We start from the raw sequence: 14,454 nt of genomic DNA on the forward strand, positions 1-14,454 counted from the left end.
ATGATCTTGCTTTGGTTCATATTTCAGAATGAGTTTAAAAAGATATTTGGACTTGAAGACAGTTATTACACTGAAAACTTATGAAATGTTTTATTATATATATATATATATTTATTTATTTATTTATTGTTTTCTTTTTTTTTTTTGTGGGATTGGGTTTTTCCAATGACACACATGAAGGCCGATCACTGGCAGTCGAGTTGATTTCAATATTTCGTTTAATTTTATAAAAATGTGTCTGCTCTAATTGAGTTATGAAGGATGTTTGAGACGCATGATGAGGAACAAAATACAGAAGCATTTTTAATGTTACATTTCTTTTATAACTTTCATTTAACTTTCACCCATTTCTTCACGTGTGTGTGTGTGTGTGTGTGTGTGTGTGTGTGTGTGTGTGTGTGTGTGTGTGACAGTCAGTATTCAGTGGAGTGTGTCGCCCTCAAGTGGAAGCTGTCAATGTTGCTCTCTGAAAATATCACATTTAGCGGCAAGATTATTAAATATGATGAAATAATACTATATACTATGTAAATCAATAGCAGATACTTACATAAAATACATATAAATATCAATATCTGCCAATAATGTCTTAGTAAGCTGATATTTAAATGCTTAGTTTATGATCAAAGCTCTGTAGTTTTAAATCATATAATGCAATGCAATATAATGATGATTGAGAGATGAACAAATAAACCTTCCTCAAAAGCCTGATGATCATATTTGATACTCATGATTATGATAATAAATGATGTATGATAATCAAGTAAAGCGAAGCTGCTTCAGTCCAGCTGAAATATTACTAACAATATCAAAGTTATTCTTGCGTTTCCTTGATAAATCAGGGCAGATTTGACACAGAAAGACTCGTGAAGCTCGAGCTGAAGGAGGACGCTTGTACAATTATACTGAAAGACTTTTACTTGATAACAGAGTCTAAACTATCAGTCAGAGACAGAAGGACTGAGGAGATCGAGTGAGACAGGTTTATCAGATCATGTCGATCATTAGAGGAATTATGAATGTGTGAATCAGAATATGATCCAGCAGGCTTTATAGGATTACTGATATCCTAAAGGTTATTAACTATAACACATCTATAGTTCCAGCTATATTGATCTGCATATGTTTGTCAGCTGTAATGAGTTTGTTGATCCTGTGTGATCTTGATTGTGTCTGTCAGAAAGTGTGATGTTTGCCTCATCAGATCATATCCTGACAGCTCATTTACTCGCTGTAATATGATTGTTCGTGAGAAACTCGTCAGCGGTTATGAAGTACAGTAATGAATATGGACAGAGCTGATGTACAGCCGTCGACACAGATCAGCTCAATATACAGGACATCACGTCAAAAACACACTCAATATACAGGACAAACACACTCAAAACAAGTATTGTTTCAAGATTTACGCATTCCGATTAATAATACAATTCCATCAAATTGAATAATCCTTGCATATTTTTCATTTTACGAATGAAGAATTTTAAATGAGTAAAAAACAACTAGAGGTTAATAAAACATTTTGTATACATTTTATTGGTACAAGGAGTGTTTATGTGATTCGTATTCATAATTTTTTTTTAAGTATAAATTCAGTTAATATTTTATACAAAATGTTTCATTAATGTTTTATTTTACAATGCAATATTGAAATAAATATGAATGTACATGTACGTAAATATTAAAATACATTAATTAAACTTCAACTTTTGAATGCCAGTCATCCATTAAGCAGTATTGTACAATCACATATGAGTGAGTGGAATAAATATATAATAAAAGTGTTCTGTAACTGAATTGAGTCATTCATGAGTTCGCATTGAATTGATCACTACCATAACACATGTGATGTTGAAGAAAACTTTGCAACTTTTTTCTTGACTAGAGTTTGTGAAGCCAACATTCTGACGAATTTTATTTTATTATTTTTTAACATAATTAAATTGTTTTATTATTGTTTATCGAAATATTTAAATTAATTTTTATTACATTTGTTATATATATATATATATATATATATATATATATATATATATATATATATATATATATATATATATATTGATTTTATGCTGGCGCTCTATTTTGAAATAAAAGTCCATGAGTAGCGTAAATTCGGGTCACTTCCGGTTCCTGCATCGCTTGTTGTTTGTCTTCTGTGTCGACTCTCAAAGATTCATTTGATTCGCTTTATAAATATATGTGATTGTTCAAAACAAACAAATGAATCGATTCCCTATCGGAAATGACTCCCAACAGCAACTTTGTCTTGTGTAGTTCAGTTAGGGAAAGAAGAAACGGGGCACGAGGAAAGTAGTTTAATCTAATGCAACTTAAAGACGAAGAGTGTGTGTGTTTACGCGCGAGTTTAGCAGTGCAGATGTGTGTGATTTGAGTGGATCTGTGAGGTGAACTGAAGCAGGCCCAGATCAAACACGCGTTACTGTGAGTGTGTGTGTGTGTGTAAGATGTCTCTGGAGGACTATGAGAGGCATTACGCCTCTTTAAACTCAGAGACTGGATGTGAATCTGTCAGTGGAAGATCGACAACATCTGGAACTTTCGCTGGAGAAGAGGAGAAACTGCATTACATCCCCATTCGAGTGCTGGGAAAGGGCGCCTTTGGGGAAGCGACTCTCTACAGGCGCACTGAGGTCAGCAGCTCTCAATAGGAGTTATCTTTATTAATATCTATCATCTGCTCCGATTCCGCAGCAATCTGGACACACGTCACTCAATTCTGCTCCGATTTGGGAATTCCAGCCACGCCCACTCTGCAGCTGAGGGAGGGGCGATAACACACTTCTTAAATATGACACAATACTGATACTTACATTTTAACGATACAGATACTTATTGCATTTTAACGATACCGATACTTTTGTTGCATTTTTACATCTATACTTTTTGTTGCATTTTAACGTTACTGATACTTTTGTTGCATTTTTACATCTATACTTTTTGTTGCATTTTAACGTTACTGATACTTTTGTTGCATTTTAATGATGCCGATACTTTTGTTGCATTTTAACGATACCGATACTTTTGTTGCATTTTAATGATATGTACACTTTTTTTGCGTTTTAAAGATACCGATACTTTTGTTGCATTTTAACGATATGTAGACTTTTTTTTGCATTTTAACGATACTGATACTTTTGTTGCATTTTAACGATATGTATACTTTTTTTGCATTTTAACGATACTGATACTTTTGTTGCTTCTTTACAATATCTATAGGGCCTACTTCTGTTACATTTTAACAATATCTATACTTTTGTTGCATTTTAACGATATGTATACTTTTTTGCATTTTAACGATACCGATACTTTTGTTGCATTTTAACGATATGTATACTTTTTTGCATTTTAACGATACCGATACTTTTGTTGCATTTTTAACGATATGTATACTTTTTTTGCATTTTAACGATACTGATACTTTTGTTGCATTTTAACGATACCGATACTTTTGTTGCATTTTACGATATGTATACTTTTTTTGCATTTTACGATATGTATACTTTTTTTGCATTTTAACGATACTGATACTTTTTTTGCATTTTACGATATGTATACTTTTTTTGCATTTTAACGATACTGATACTTTTTTTGCATTTTAACAATACTGATACTTTTGTTGCATTTTTACATCTATACTTTTTGTTGCATTTTAACGTTACTGATACTTTTTTGCATTTTAACGATACCGATACTTTTTTTGCATTTTACGATATGTATACTTTTTTTGCATTTTAACGATACTGATACTTTTTTTGCATTTTAACAATACTGATACTTTTGTTGCATTTTTACATCTATACTTTTTGTTGCATTTTAACGTTACTGATACTTTTGTTGCATTTTAATGATGCCGATACTTTTGTTGCATTTTAACGATACCGATACTTTTGTTGCATTTTAACGATATGTACACTTTTTTTTTGCATTTTAACGATACCGATACTTTTGTTGCATTTTAACGATATGTATACTTTTTTTGCATTTTAACGATACTGATACGTTTGTTGCATTTTTACATCTATACTTTTTGTTGCATTTTAACGATACTGATACTTTTGTTGCATTTTAATGATGCCGATACTTTTGTTGCAATTTAACGATACGTGTAGTGTTGTCACAGTACCAAAATTTCAGTATTCGGTACCAATACCAGTGAAAATCCACGGTTCTCGGTACCAATTTCAGTACCAAAGGGCTAGAAATCAATAAATTCTTAGCTGATACTGTACTTCCTCGTCATCATGAAGAGCGCAGTTTGCACCGTTTCAAAACTAGTCGATCTCCGAATGTGAATGAACTTACTCTGAATTAGTATAGTACTTTTTCAAATACAAGGTCAATATTGATTTTCACTAATGACAAAAAAAACGAATTATCCGTGAATTTATATGGAACTAATCTTTATAAGCTTTCCATCTTTACTCTCCTCATGTAACGTTGCATTTGGAGATCGACAAGTTTCTCCTTTCCACAAGCGCTTGCTCTCCCGTGGCGTCTGTCATTGCTATGCAACCATGAACATAGGCGAGCCTGGAAAAACGAGCGTGCCGCGTCGTTTCTATTATGACCGCGCTTGCCGCGCGCCTACATTTGGAATCTGCGCGCGCAAAAAACGCACTATGTGAACGGCCACTTATGGCAACGTGACATTAGCCTAATCCAAAATATTTCCATATGTGTCTCTTTCCTCCTTTCTTATCAACAAGTGGATTTACAGCCACATCAGCAGCACCGCCGGTCGCCATGTCTCAGCGCTTTAATAAAGAGGACGCGCAACTGCACGCGCTCAGTGTGCATGCGTATCAAGGAACCGGGTTTGAACGGGTCCTCGGTACCACCGGTACTTAAGAAAACTTGGTACCGTGGCGTTTACATTTTTTTAGTACCGACTTGGTACCGAATTACCGGGTCTTTTGACAACACTAGATATGTATACTTTTTTTGCATTTTAACGATACTGATACTTTTGTTGCATTTTAACGATACCGATACTTTTGTTGCATTTTAAAGATACCGATACTTTTGTTGCATTTTTACATCTATACTTTTTGTTGCATTTTAACGATACCGATACTTTTGTTGCATTTTAACGATACCGATACTTTTGTTGCATTTTAACGATATGTATACTTTTGTTGCATTTTAATGATGCTGATACTTTTGTTGCATTTTAACGATACTGATACTTTTGTTGCATTTTAACGATACCGATACTTTTGTTGCATTTTAACGATACCGATACTTTTGTTGCATTTTAACGATATGTATACTTTTGTTGCATTTTAACGATACCGATACTTTTGTTGCATTTTAACGATACTGATACTTTTGTTGCATTTTAACGATACCGGTACTTTTGTTGCATTTTAACGATATGTATACTTTTGTTGCATTTTAAAGATACCGATACTTTTGTTGCATTTTAACGATACTGATACTTTTGTTGCATTTTAACGATACCGATACTTTTGTTGCATTTTAACGATATGTATACTTTTGTTGCATTTTAACTATACTGATACTTTTGTTGCATTTTAACGATACCGATTCTTTTGTTGCATTTTAACGATATGTATACTTTTTGTTGCAATTTAACGATAACGATACTTTTGTTGCATTTTAACGATACTGATACTTTTGTTGCATTTTAACGATACTGATACTTTTGTTGCATTTTAACGATAGCGATACTTTTGTTGCATTTTAAAGATACCGATACTTTTGTTGCATTTAAACGATACCGATACTTTTGTTGCATTTTAAAGATACCGATACTTTTGTTGCATTTTAACGATACCGATACTTTTGTTGCATTTTAAAGATACCGATACTTTTGTTGCATTTTTACATCTATACTTTTTGTTGCATTTTAACGATACCGATACTTTTGTTGCATTTTAACGATACTGATATTTTTGTTGCATTTTTATAATATGTATACTTTTTTTGCATTTTAACGATACTGATACTTTTTGTTGCATTTTAACGATACCGATACTTTTGTTGCATTTTAAAGATACCAATACTTTTGTTGCATTTTAAAGATACCGATACTTTTGTTGCATTTTAACGATACTGATACTTTTGTTGCATTTTTACAATATCTATACTTTTGTTGCATTTTAACGATACCGATACTTTTTTTTGGTATTTTAACAATACCGATACTGATTATTTCTTAAATGGGTAAGTGCATTTTATTTGAAATAATGCTCATTTTTAGAAAAAAATATAAGTAAACTTAATAGACTGAAATATTGTTTTCTTGTACTACTGTAGTCTTTGTTTTATTTACAACTTCTATTAAAGAGTATTTGAGGCTGACTAAGTCCAGAGCAGAGCCATTCAGTCTTTGGCGGGATAACTCTCTGGTTCTGTGTAGGATAACTCTCTGGTTCTGTGTAGGATAACTCTCTGGTTCTGTGTAGGATAACTCTCTGGTTCTGTGTAGGATAACTCTCTGGTTCTGTGCGGGATAACTCTCTGGTTCTGTGCAGGATAACTCTCTGGTGGTGTGGAAGGAGATCGACCTGAACTGTCTCTCGGATAAGAAGCGCAGAGACGTGATGAACGAGATCAGCATCCTCTCCATCCTTCAGCACAACAACATCATCGCGTACTTCAACCACTTCTTGGACAAGAACACACTGCTGATCGAGCTGGAGTACTGCAACGGTACCACACACACACACACACACACACACACACTCACACACTCACTCACTCACTCACTCACTCACACACACTCTCACTCGCACACTGTCACTTGCACACACTCACTCACACACACCCCGCGAGCGATCAGAGAGACTCATGTGTGACTCACACGGTCTGAATGTGTGTGTGTGTGTGTTTGCAGGTGGAAACCTTTATGACAAGATCAACCAGCAGAAAGGAGCGCTGTTCAAAGAGGAGGTGAGTTCACGAGTTACACACACTGAGCTCATGAGTTCACGAGTTACACACATTCACACACTGAACTCATGAGTTCACGCTACACACACTCACACACTGAACTCATGAGTTCACGAGTTACACACATTCACACACTGAACTCATGAGTTCACGCTACACACACTCACACACTGAGCTCATGAGTTCACGCTACACACACTCACACACTGAACTCATGAGTTCACGCTACACACACTCACACACTGAGCTCATGAGTTCACGCTACACACACTCACACACTGAACTCAGAGCTGCTTTACACCTGAGCTTCTGTTGTCCACAGGTGGTGGTGTGGTACTTATATCAGATCACCGCAGCTGTGGCGCACATTCATAAAGCCGGCGTCCTCCACAGGTAAACACACACACACATTTAGATGAAATATTTGATATTATATATGAATATTTTCAAAAACGTGTTTTACTCTAAAACTGTGAGAAAATCAAAGCTATAAAAATAAACAAGTTGTGTTCATCTGAGGTTGATATCTCAAGAAATGAGCTTTCAGTGAGATGTTGTTCGGCTGCAGTACCAAACGCTTCCACTAGAGGACATTTTGATAAAAGAATATCGAATAGAATATAGAACATATCGAATAGAATTTATTTATAGAACAACATTGTATTTCAACTTTTTTTCTCTGAATTTAACGAGTTTAATCTCGCATTTTAGTGACTTTAATCTCGAGATGGTTTTATTGCTTGGCCCTAATCCTCCGTGCTAGCGACCCTATACGCTTATAACAAAAACAAAATTAGAAAGCAGACGTTCTTCTATTTCTCTAGTTATATTGTTTATAATGACTGGATTGACGAATACTTGATGTGTAAATTTCACTGATGAATGAGGTTGAGGGTCGTGAATGACGTCCCGGGTCGATAAAGACCCGAAGTGTGCGTTTAAGCGTTACGATTATAATTATTCTTAAAGATTCTTATTAAAGCTACTCAGGCATGAAGAGTGAGTGATTCTTCTGTCGTGTAATTAACATTAACGACACAGCAGGGTTATTAGGCTGCTGTCACTTTTAGATTGAATGCATGAATCTAAAATTCCACTGTTTTCATATTCGTCGTTTGAAGCCAAAATCAAAACTAAAATTCAGTTAGTCACAAAGCCCTACTTTGTATTATCATCAGTTGATTATGTTGATTACAGCAGGGTTCTGTGAATTGTGTGTGTGTGTGTGTGTGTGTGTGTGTGTGTGTGTGTGTGTGTGTGTTTGAAGGGACATCAAAACGCTGAACATCTTCCTCACTAAAACCAACCTGATCAAGCTGGGTGATTATGGGCTGGCCAAGAAGCTGGACTCGCAGTATTCCATGGCTGAAACCGTGAGTTTGATGCAGGGTTATTATAATAATATTAGTGGTTATTGGTCCGGTCAGCTGGTTTATGATCTGAACAGCATCTCTGCACTCTAATAACTCACATCATGAGGTCTGTGTGAAGGACAATGCCTTATTTTACTCTCATTGTGCTACTTCATTTTTATATATTTTCCAATTTTTTTTTTTATGTCATTTAGGCCTATTATTAAAATGTTGCCTTGATAACTAGCTGAAATAAAATAAGTTTTTTTTTTAAATATATTTTATTTGATTTCAGTTAAATTTTCTTTTATTTCATGTTTTTTTGTTATGGTTGTAGTTTTCGTGAACTATAATAATAACCCTGGTCCAGTTCTGAGTGCTTTATTTCATCATAATGATCATCAAGCTGCTGATCAAATAAATAAATAACTGGACCTGAGGTGCTGATTAGAGTTTCCCAGACTCTCTCACTGCAAACAATGCCCTTCTTGAAACAAGCATGATGCACTTTAATATAGGCCAAGTGAACTAAAATCAAGCAAAAGAAATGGGGTCAGCAAAACTGACTTAAAAATAGCATAAATATCCAATCACTAATAAATGCTATTGAATCTTAAAACTAGACAAAAATGCTTAAAACTGCAGTTTTTACTTTTTATAATCACTAAATAAGAAGTAATTTTAGTGAATATTGCATTAACTAGAATATTTAACCTTAAATTCAGTTTATTAAACATTTTTAAGATACACAATAACCTGAAATGGATGGAAATTCTTAAAACATCACAATAAAATTAAAAGTTTTAATCACTTTACCTAGATTTAAGTGCATCTGGCTTTGTTTCAAGAAGGACACGTTTTTGCAGTGTAACAAAAAAGAAAGATTTGACCTTTCTTAATTAAGATTCTTGAAATTATAATTTTTAGGGGTGATATTATTCTTAAATATAGCACAACAACATGTTCAGAAACTTGCACTTTATAGCTGTCACTTGTTTCTGGTCAAATCTGCCTCAAAACGAGCTATAGTTCGCTTGGCAAGACTGAAGAACACCAATTTTTTTAAATTAAGGTTTATAGTCTAGTGTGCAATATATTTGATAAGACTTTTAATCTTTCATAGCATAAAAAACAAGACATATTTTGTAGAAATATATATATTTTTACTTTCTTAGATTTGAGTTTTTGCAGTGTAGGGTTAAAAAAAAAAACCCGTTAGGGTTAAATATTAAGTCATTAAAATGCTAAATTAAAATAAATCCATAATTTTAATATAGAAACAGTCCAAATAAAACAGTAAAAAGGTGAAATATTTTATGGGTGACACTTTACAATAATGTTCCATTTGTTAACATTAAATAACAATGACAAATACTTCTTCAAGGTTCAAGGGTCTTTTATTGTATTTCCATGCAATGCAAGAATAAAAGTGCAGTAATGAATAATAAATGAGGACATAAATAGTCGAATATAAAGCGTTTCTTCTTCGTCTGATGTGTTCTGTCCACCAGTGTGTCGGGACGCCATACTACATGTCTCCTGAGCTGTGTCAGGGAGTCAAGTACAACTTTAAGTCCGACATCTGGGCCATGGGGTGTGTGTTGTTCGAGCTGCTGACCCTCACCAGGACCTTTGAGGCCACGGTAATCGCCCGAAACATTCACTCACACTCCTCCGTTAGACTGGAAACCACTCAACCACATGTGCTGATGTGTTTCCCAGAATGCCCTGAACCTGTGTGTGAAGATCGTGCAGGGCAACTGGACGATGGAGATCAACTCGGACATCTACACGTCTGACCTCATCAAGATGGTGTACGAGTGTTTAGATCAGGTAGCTGGAAGTGTGACGGCTCACTGTGCCTGTCAGTCATGCCTGTAGTGATGTCATGATGTGTGTGTGTGTGTGTGTGTGTGTGTTAAAGGACCCTGAGAAAAGGCCGACGGCGGAGCAGATTTTAGAGCGGCCCGTGATCTCTCGAGTCCGAGCGTGAGTCGATCCAGCGCACCCTTCACTCTTTAAACACACTTACCCTCGCATCCGGGACTCTCTTTTGAGGAGTTTCTCGTCATTACTATTATTCCCAAAGGTTAAATAGTAAAAGTTTATTATTTTATTTATTATTTTGTTTGCCTATTTATTAGGGCTGTAGTCAACCAAAGAAATGCTTAGTCGACCAAAGTCCTGTGCTGCGCAACGATTAGTCGACTAAAAAAAAAAAAACAACGCGATGTTTTGCATTTTGATTGAACATTTATTAAACAATTGTCATAGAGCATTTATAAAACAACAACGAAAAAACGTGTGGTTTTTTTTGTTTGTTTTTTTATTGACACCTGGGATCCCCCGCGAAACGGTTCTCATTCGAGCTTGAATAAGGCCGGCGACACACTGGCTGCTGGCGTGAGAGTCTCAGCTGCTGTGGCATGTCTGTTTTTATTTCAGCTCCCATGTTAACAGGTTGGAGTTTGCACACTGCCTGCGTGAGACACGCGTCTCAGGCGCGGCTCGAGCCATGCTAGAATAAGAACCGACGCCTGAGTGTTCCAGCAACGGGAGTGTTCTCTTTATTTAAATTTCGTTTTTCTTTAGGCCTATTTACATTTCGTTTTTCTTTATTTAAATTTCGTTTTTTCTCTATTTAAATTTCGTTTTTTCTCTATTTAAATTTAGTTTTTTCTTTATTTAAATTTCGTTTTTTTCTTTATTTAAATTTCGTTTTTTTCTTTATTTAAATTTCGTTTTTCTTTATTTAAATTTCGTTTTTTCTTTATTTAAATTTCATTTTTCTCTATTTAAATTTCGTTTTTTCTTTATTTAAATTTCGTTTTTTTCTTTATTTAAATTTCGTTTTTTTCTTTTTTTAAATTTCGTTTTTCTTTATTTAAATCTACCCTTTACTGTGTCAGTAATTTGTTAGTCAGAAAAATATTAGACTACCTTAAAAGTATTGCTTAAGTTAACAGACTGTGTGCGTTTTATATCACTAGTTCTCTGAGAATAAGCCCTGCTCGCGTGAGGTGCGCCGCTTCCCGCTCGCGCTGTTCTGTAGTTTACTATTAATTCTGAGCTTGTCGCGTCTCGCGTGTCTGTCTATATTGCACCAAATGCGACACTGCACTCCCTTGTGAAGTCGACTGGATGAACGGTTCTCGAAATAATCAAAATGCAAACGGACAGACAGACACATAGAGATGACTATATTCCTTACTGAGCGCGAAGCAGCAGTCCAGCCAGCCACAGGTGCGGTTCCCGAGTGTTCTACGTGGTGCGCTAAACTGTGGCGCTGTTACAAAATAGCCTAAATTAAAGCATTTAAAGTTGGGGATAAAACATAGGCTAATTATATTTAGAATACAGTAATATATAACTGCTTATAAAGGAATAAATATCAAGGAGTAAATCAATGAAAATTTCTTTATTGGTGAAAAAAAAAAAAAAATGCAACTGGTCGACCAATGAGAATGTCAGTCGACCAAGACGGCATCGACCGATTAGTCGACTAAACGACTAAAGTTGACAGCCCTACTATTTATTTTACATTTATTTACATTTTTATTTTATTTATTATATGAATTGTATTTAAATTATTTCATTAATTTATTAATTTATTAATTTCATACATTTTATGAATTAAATTACATTTATTAAATTTTTATTTTAATTATTTATCTATTGTAATTATTTGCTTATTTATTTATTGTATTTTTTATTGTACTTTAGTTTAATTGAATTAATAAAAATTGTATTTTAATATTTTTTTGTTTATTCAGTTTTTATTTATTTTATTTATTTATTTATTTATTGTGTTTTTTTTCATTTAGTAATTTGTTTGTTTATTTTACATTTATTTAATTATTTATTTATATATTTAATCATTAAATTTGTATTAATTTCATTAATTTACTTAGTTTATTAATGTAATTTATTACAAATTTGTATTTATAGCAATTTTTTATTTGTTGATTTATTGTAGTATTCATTTAGTTTAATTGAATTTATTTTATTTTTGTATTTTAATATTTTGTGTTTTTTATTTGTATTGTATTTATAATTTTTAATATTGTATTTTTTTTTTTTTACTCTTTTTTTTTTTTTCAATTATATTATATTGTATTTATTTACTTTAATCAGTATTTAATGTAATTGTGTGTTGTGTTGAGCTGTGAGTTGTGCAGTGAGTGAGGATGGTGTGTGTGTGTGTGTGTTCAGAGAGCTGGAGGAGAGGGTTGCGACGCTGAACTCTGCCATCAGGAAACCCAAGTGAGTGACGCCTCATTCCCAGCAGCCTTTGCTCTTCCTGCAGTGGCAGTCCTGCTGTGTGTGTGTCGTGTGTTATGTGTTATGTGTTACACTGAACTGGGAAGGGTCACAGCACTTACACACTGTTGTCCTCTTGTCAGTTTCACTGCTTCTGTCGCTCTCCTCATGCTAAATGATTGACTGTGAGTGTGTGTCGCCCCAGGCTGAGCACGGCGACGGAGACGTCGGTGGCGGTGGTGACGACCCGCTCGCGAGAGGTGTATTTCTGGGGCGGGGGGAAGTTCACCCCGCAGAAGCTGGACATGTTCAAGGGCGGCAGCAGCGCTCAGCACGTCTGCGCCGGAGAAACACACTTCGCAGTGGTCACTGTCGAGAAGGAGCTGTACACTTGGGCCGTAAGCATCTAAAGTCCCCCTGTGGTGTAAATCCAGCTTTTAATGTTGTTTATGTGTCTATGTGGTGTTTTTAATCTGCTTTAACACAAACCATGTGTAAACTCATAAGTCGACAGCATTGCTGAGTATTTCCTCCTTAAAACTGCAGTGAACCAAAGACAGTCTCAAAAACACGCTTTGACATCGCTGGTGTTTCTGGTTCTGCAGAGTTTTGCTGAGTTTTGCTGTTCTTTTAATTCTATCCCACCTTAGAATAACATTAAAACTGAGCATGTATTTCTAACAGGTAATATGCCGTAAATGAATGACATCCAATCGAATGACCTCATCTTTTGCTGTCAAAACTCACTGCATCCACACAAGCACATGTGATCTGTTGTGTGCAGATATGATGCTTTAGCAAACCACGCTACATTACTGCCGTTCTCCACAATATACCCTTACACGAGTGGGGATTTAGCTCTTACTAGCATGAAGAACACGTATAGACACAGACTGTGCACAGATTTAAGACACAAACTGTTTTTAATGTTGATCATATGTTACACTAGCAAGAATGCAATTTTTTCCCGAATGTCCACTCGATTACAAACAAATTAGACTTCAACAAACAAAAAGGTAATATTAAGTGACATGCATTTTAAACAGAATTGTTTGCTTTATTTTGCAGCGAAATATAATTCAGGCGAAAGCCACAGCAGAACTCCAACACAGTGTTTGTGAACGAATCTGCAGCTTTGAAAGAATCGTGAGAGTCAATGATAAATACAGTCACTTGCTTCATTACTAAATAAATGAATGACTTAAAGACTCACTCAAGACAGTGACTTAACGCCACCTACTGGTGGTTTTAGTTAGTTTCAAACTAAAGTATCACTTCGTTTTCATATTTCTCTATTGAACATTTTTTTTTATTTTAACTTTTTTCTGACATTATCTCATAACATTATATATGGCGTTGTAATTGCATTCATGCCTTCATTAAAATATCAGGAGTGTTTTATACTTTTGCGTCAGTTAGATGAGTGATCCGTGTTAGATATCGATAGATCCAGGTCGCTAAAGACATGAATATGCAGTAATGATTGACGAAACATTCATGCATTTAAGGCTTAAGCACTTTCTTTTTTTCTTTTTTTTACTGAGTTGCTTATTAGCAAGTGAAGCTAAATATCTCTGAGTATTATAGTAATAGTAACCTAACCTGTAGTATTGTAGTAAACTAAAACTATTCAAAAATTCTTTAAAAATTAAAATAAACGTTAACTGAAATAAAATGTAAATTATGTAAAAATGTCTTATTTTTTCCAGCAAATTCATGTATTTTAACTTAATGTACTAAAATACCTAAACATAAAACTATATAGACATATTAACAATTGAAAAAAATAAAAAAAAGATTTTAATCTAAATATAAAAACTATAATAGTATTTCAATGATTCTGAAATAACACTGGTTTGAGTCTCGATCCCATTCATTCAAAATAAAGAAAACAATTACATAA

At 34.3% G+C, this 14,454-nt stretch overlaps 1 protein-coding gene across 1 annotated transcript in view; it reads left to right on the forward strand.

Annotated features, from left to right (window-relative positions):
- The first annotated feature begins 2,225 nt into the window (after nt 1–2,225).
- Nucleotides 2,226–14,454, forward strand: part of nek9 (NIMA related kinase 9) — a 34,610-nt gene continuing 22,381 nt past the window's right edge. The window contains exons 1-10 of the mRNA XM_079853171.1: nt 2,226–2,654; nt 6,522–6,699; nt 6,884–6,939; nt 7,262–7,332; nt 8,207–8,312; nt 9,803–9,934; nt 10,014–10,124; nt 10,216–10,280; nt 12,504–12,554; nt 12,757–12,949. Coding sequence (XP_079709297.1) covers nt 2,469–2,654; nt 6,522–6,699; nt 6,884–6,939; nt 7,262–7,332; nt 8,207–8,312; nt 9,803–9,934; nt 10,014–10,124; nt 10,216–10,280; nt 12,504–12,554; nt 12,757–12,949 — 1,149 coding nt within the window. The 5' untranslated portion in view covers nt 2,226–2,468. The remainder of the gene's footprint in view (nt 2,655–6,521; nt 6,700–6,883; nt 6,940–7,261; nt 7,333–8,206; nt 8,313–9,802; nt 9,935–10,013; nt 10,125–10,215; nt 10,281–12,503; nt 12,555–12,756; nt 12,950–14,454) is intronic.

This window comes from Squalius cephalus, assembly GCF_949319135.1.
Source record: "Squalius cephalus genome assembly, chromosome: 20".
NCBI classification, from domain to species: domain Eukaryota; kingdom Metazoa; phylum Chordata; class Actinopteri; order Cypriniformes; family Leuciscidae; genus Squalius; species Squalius cephalus.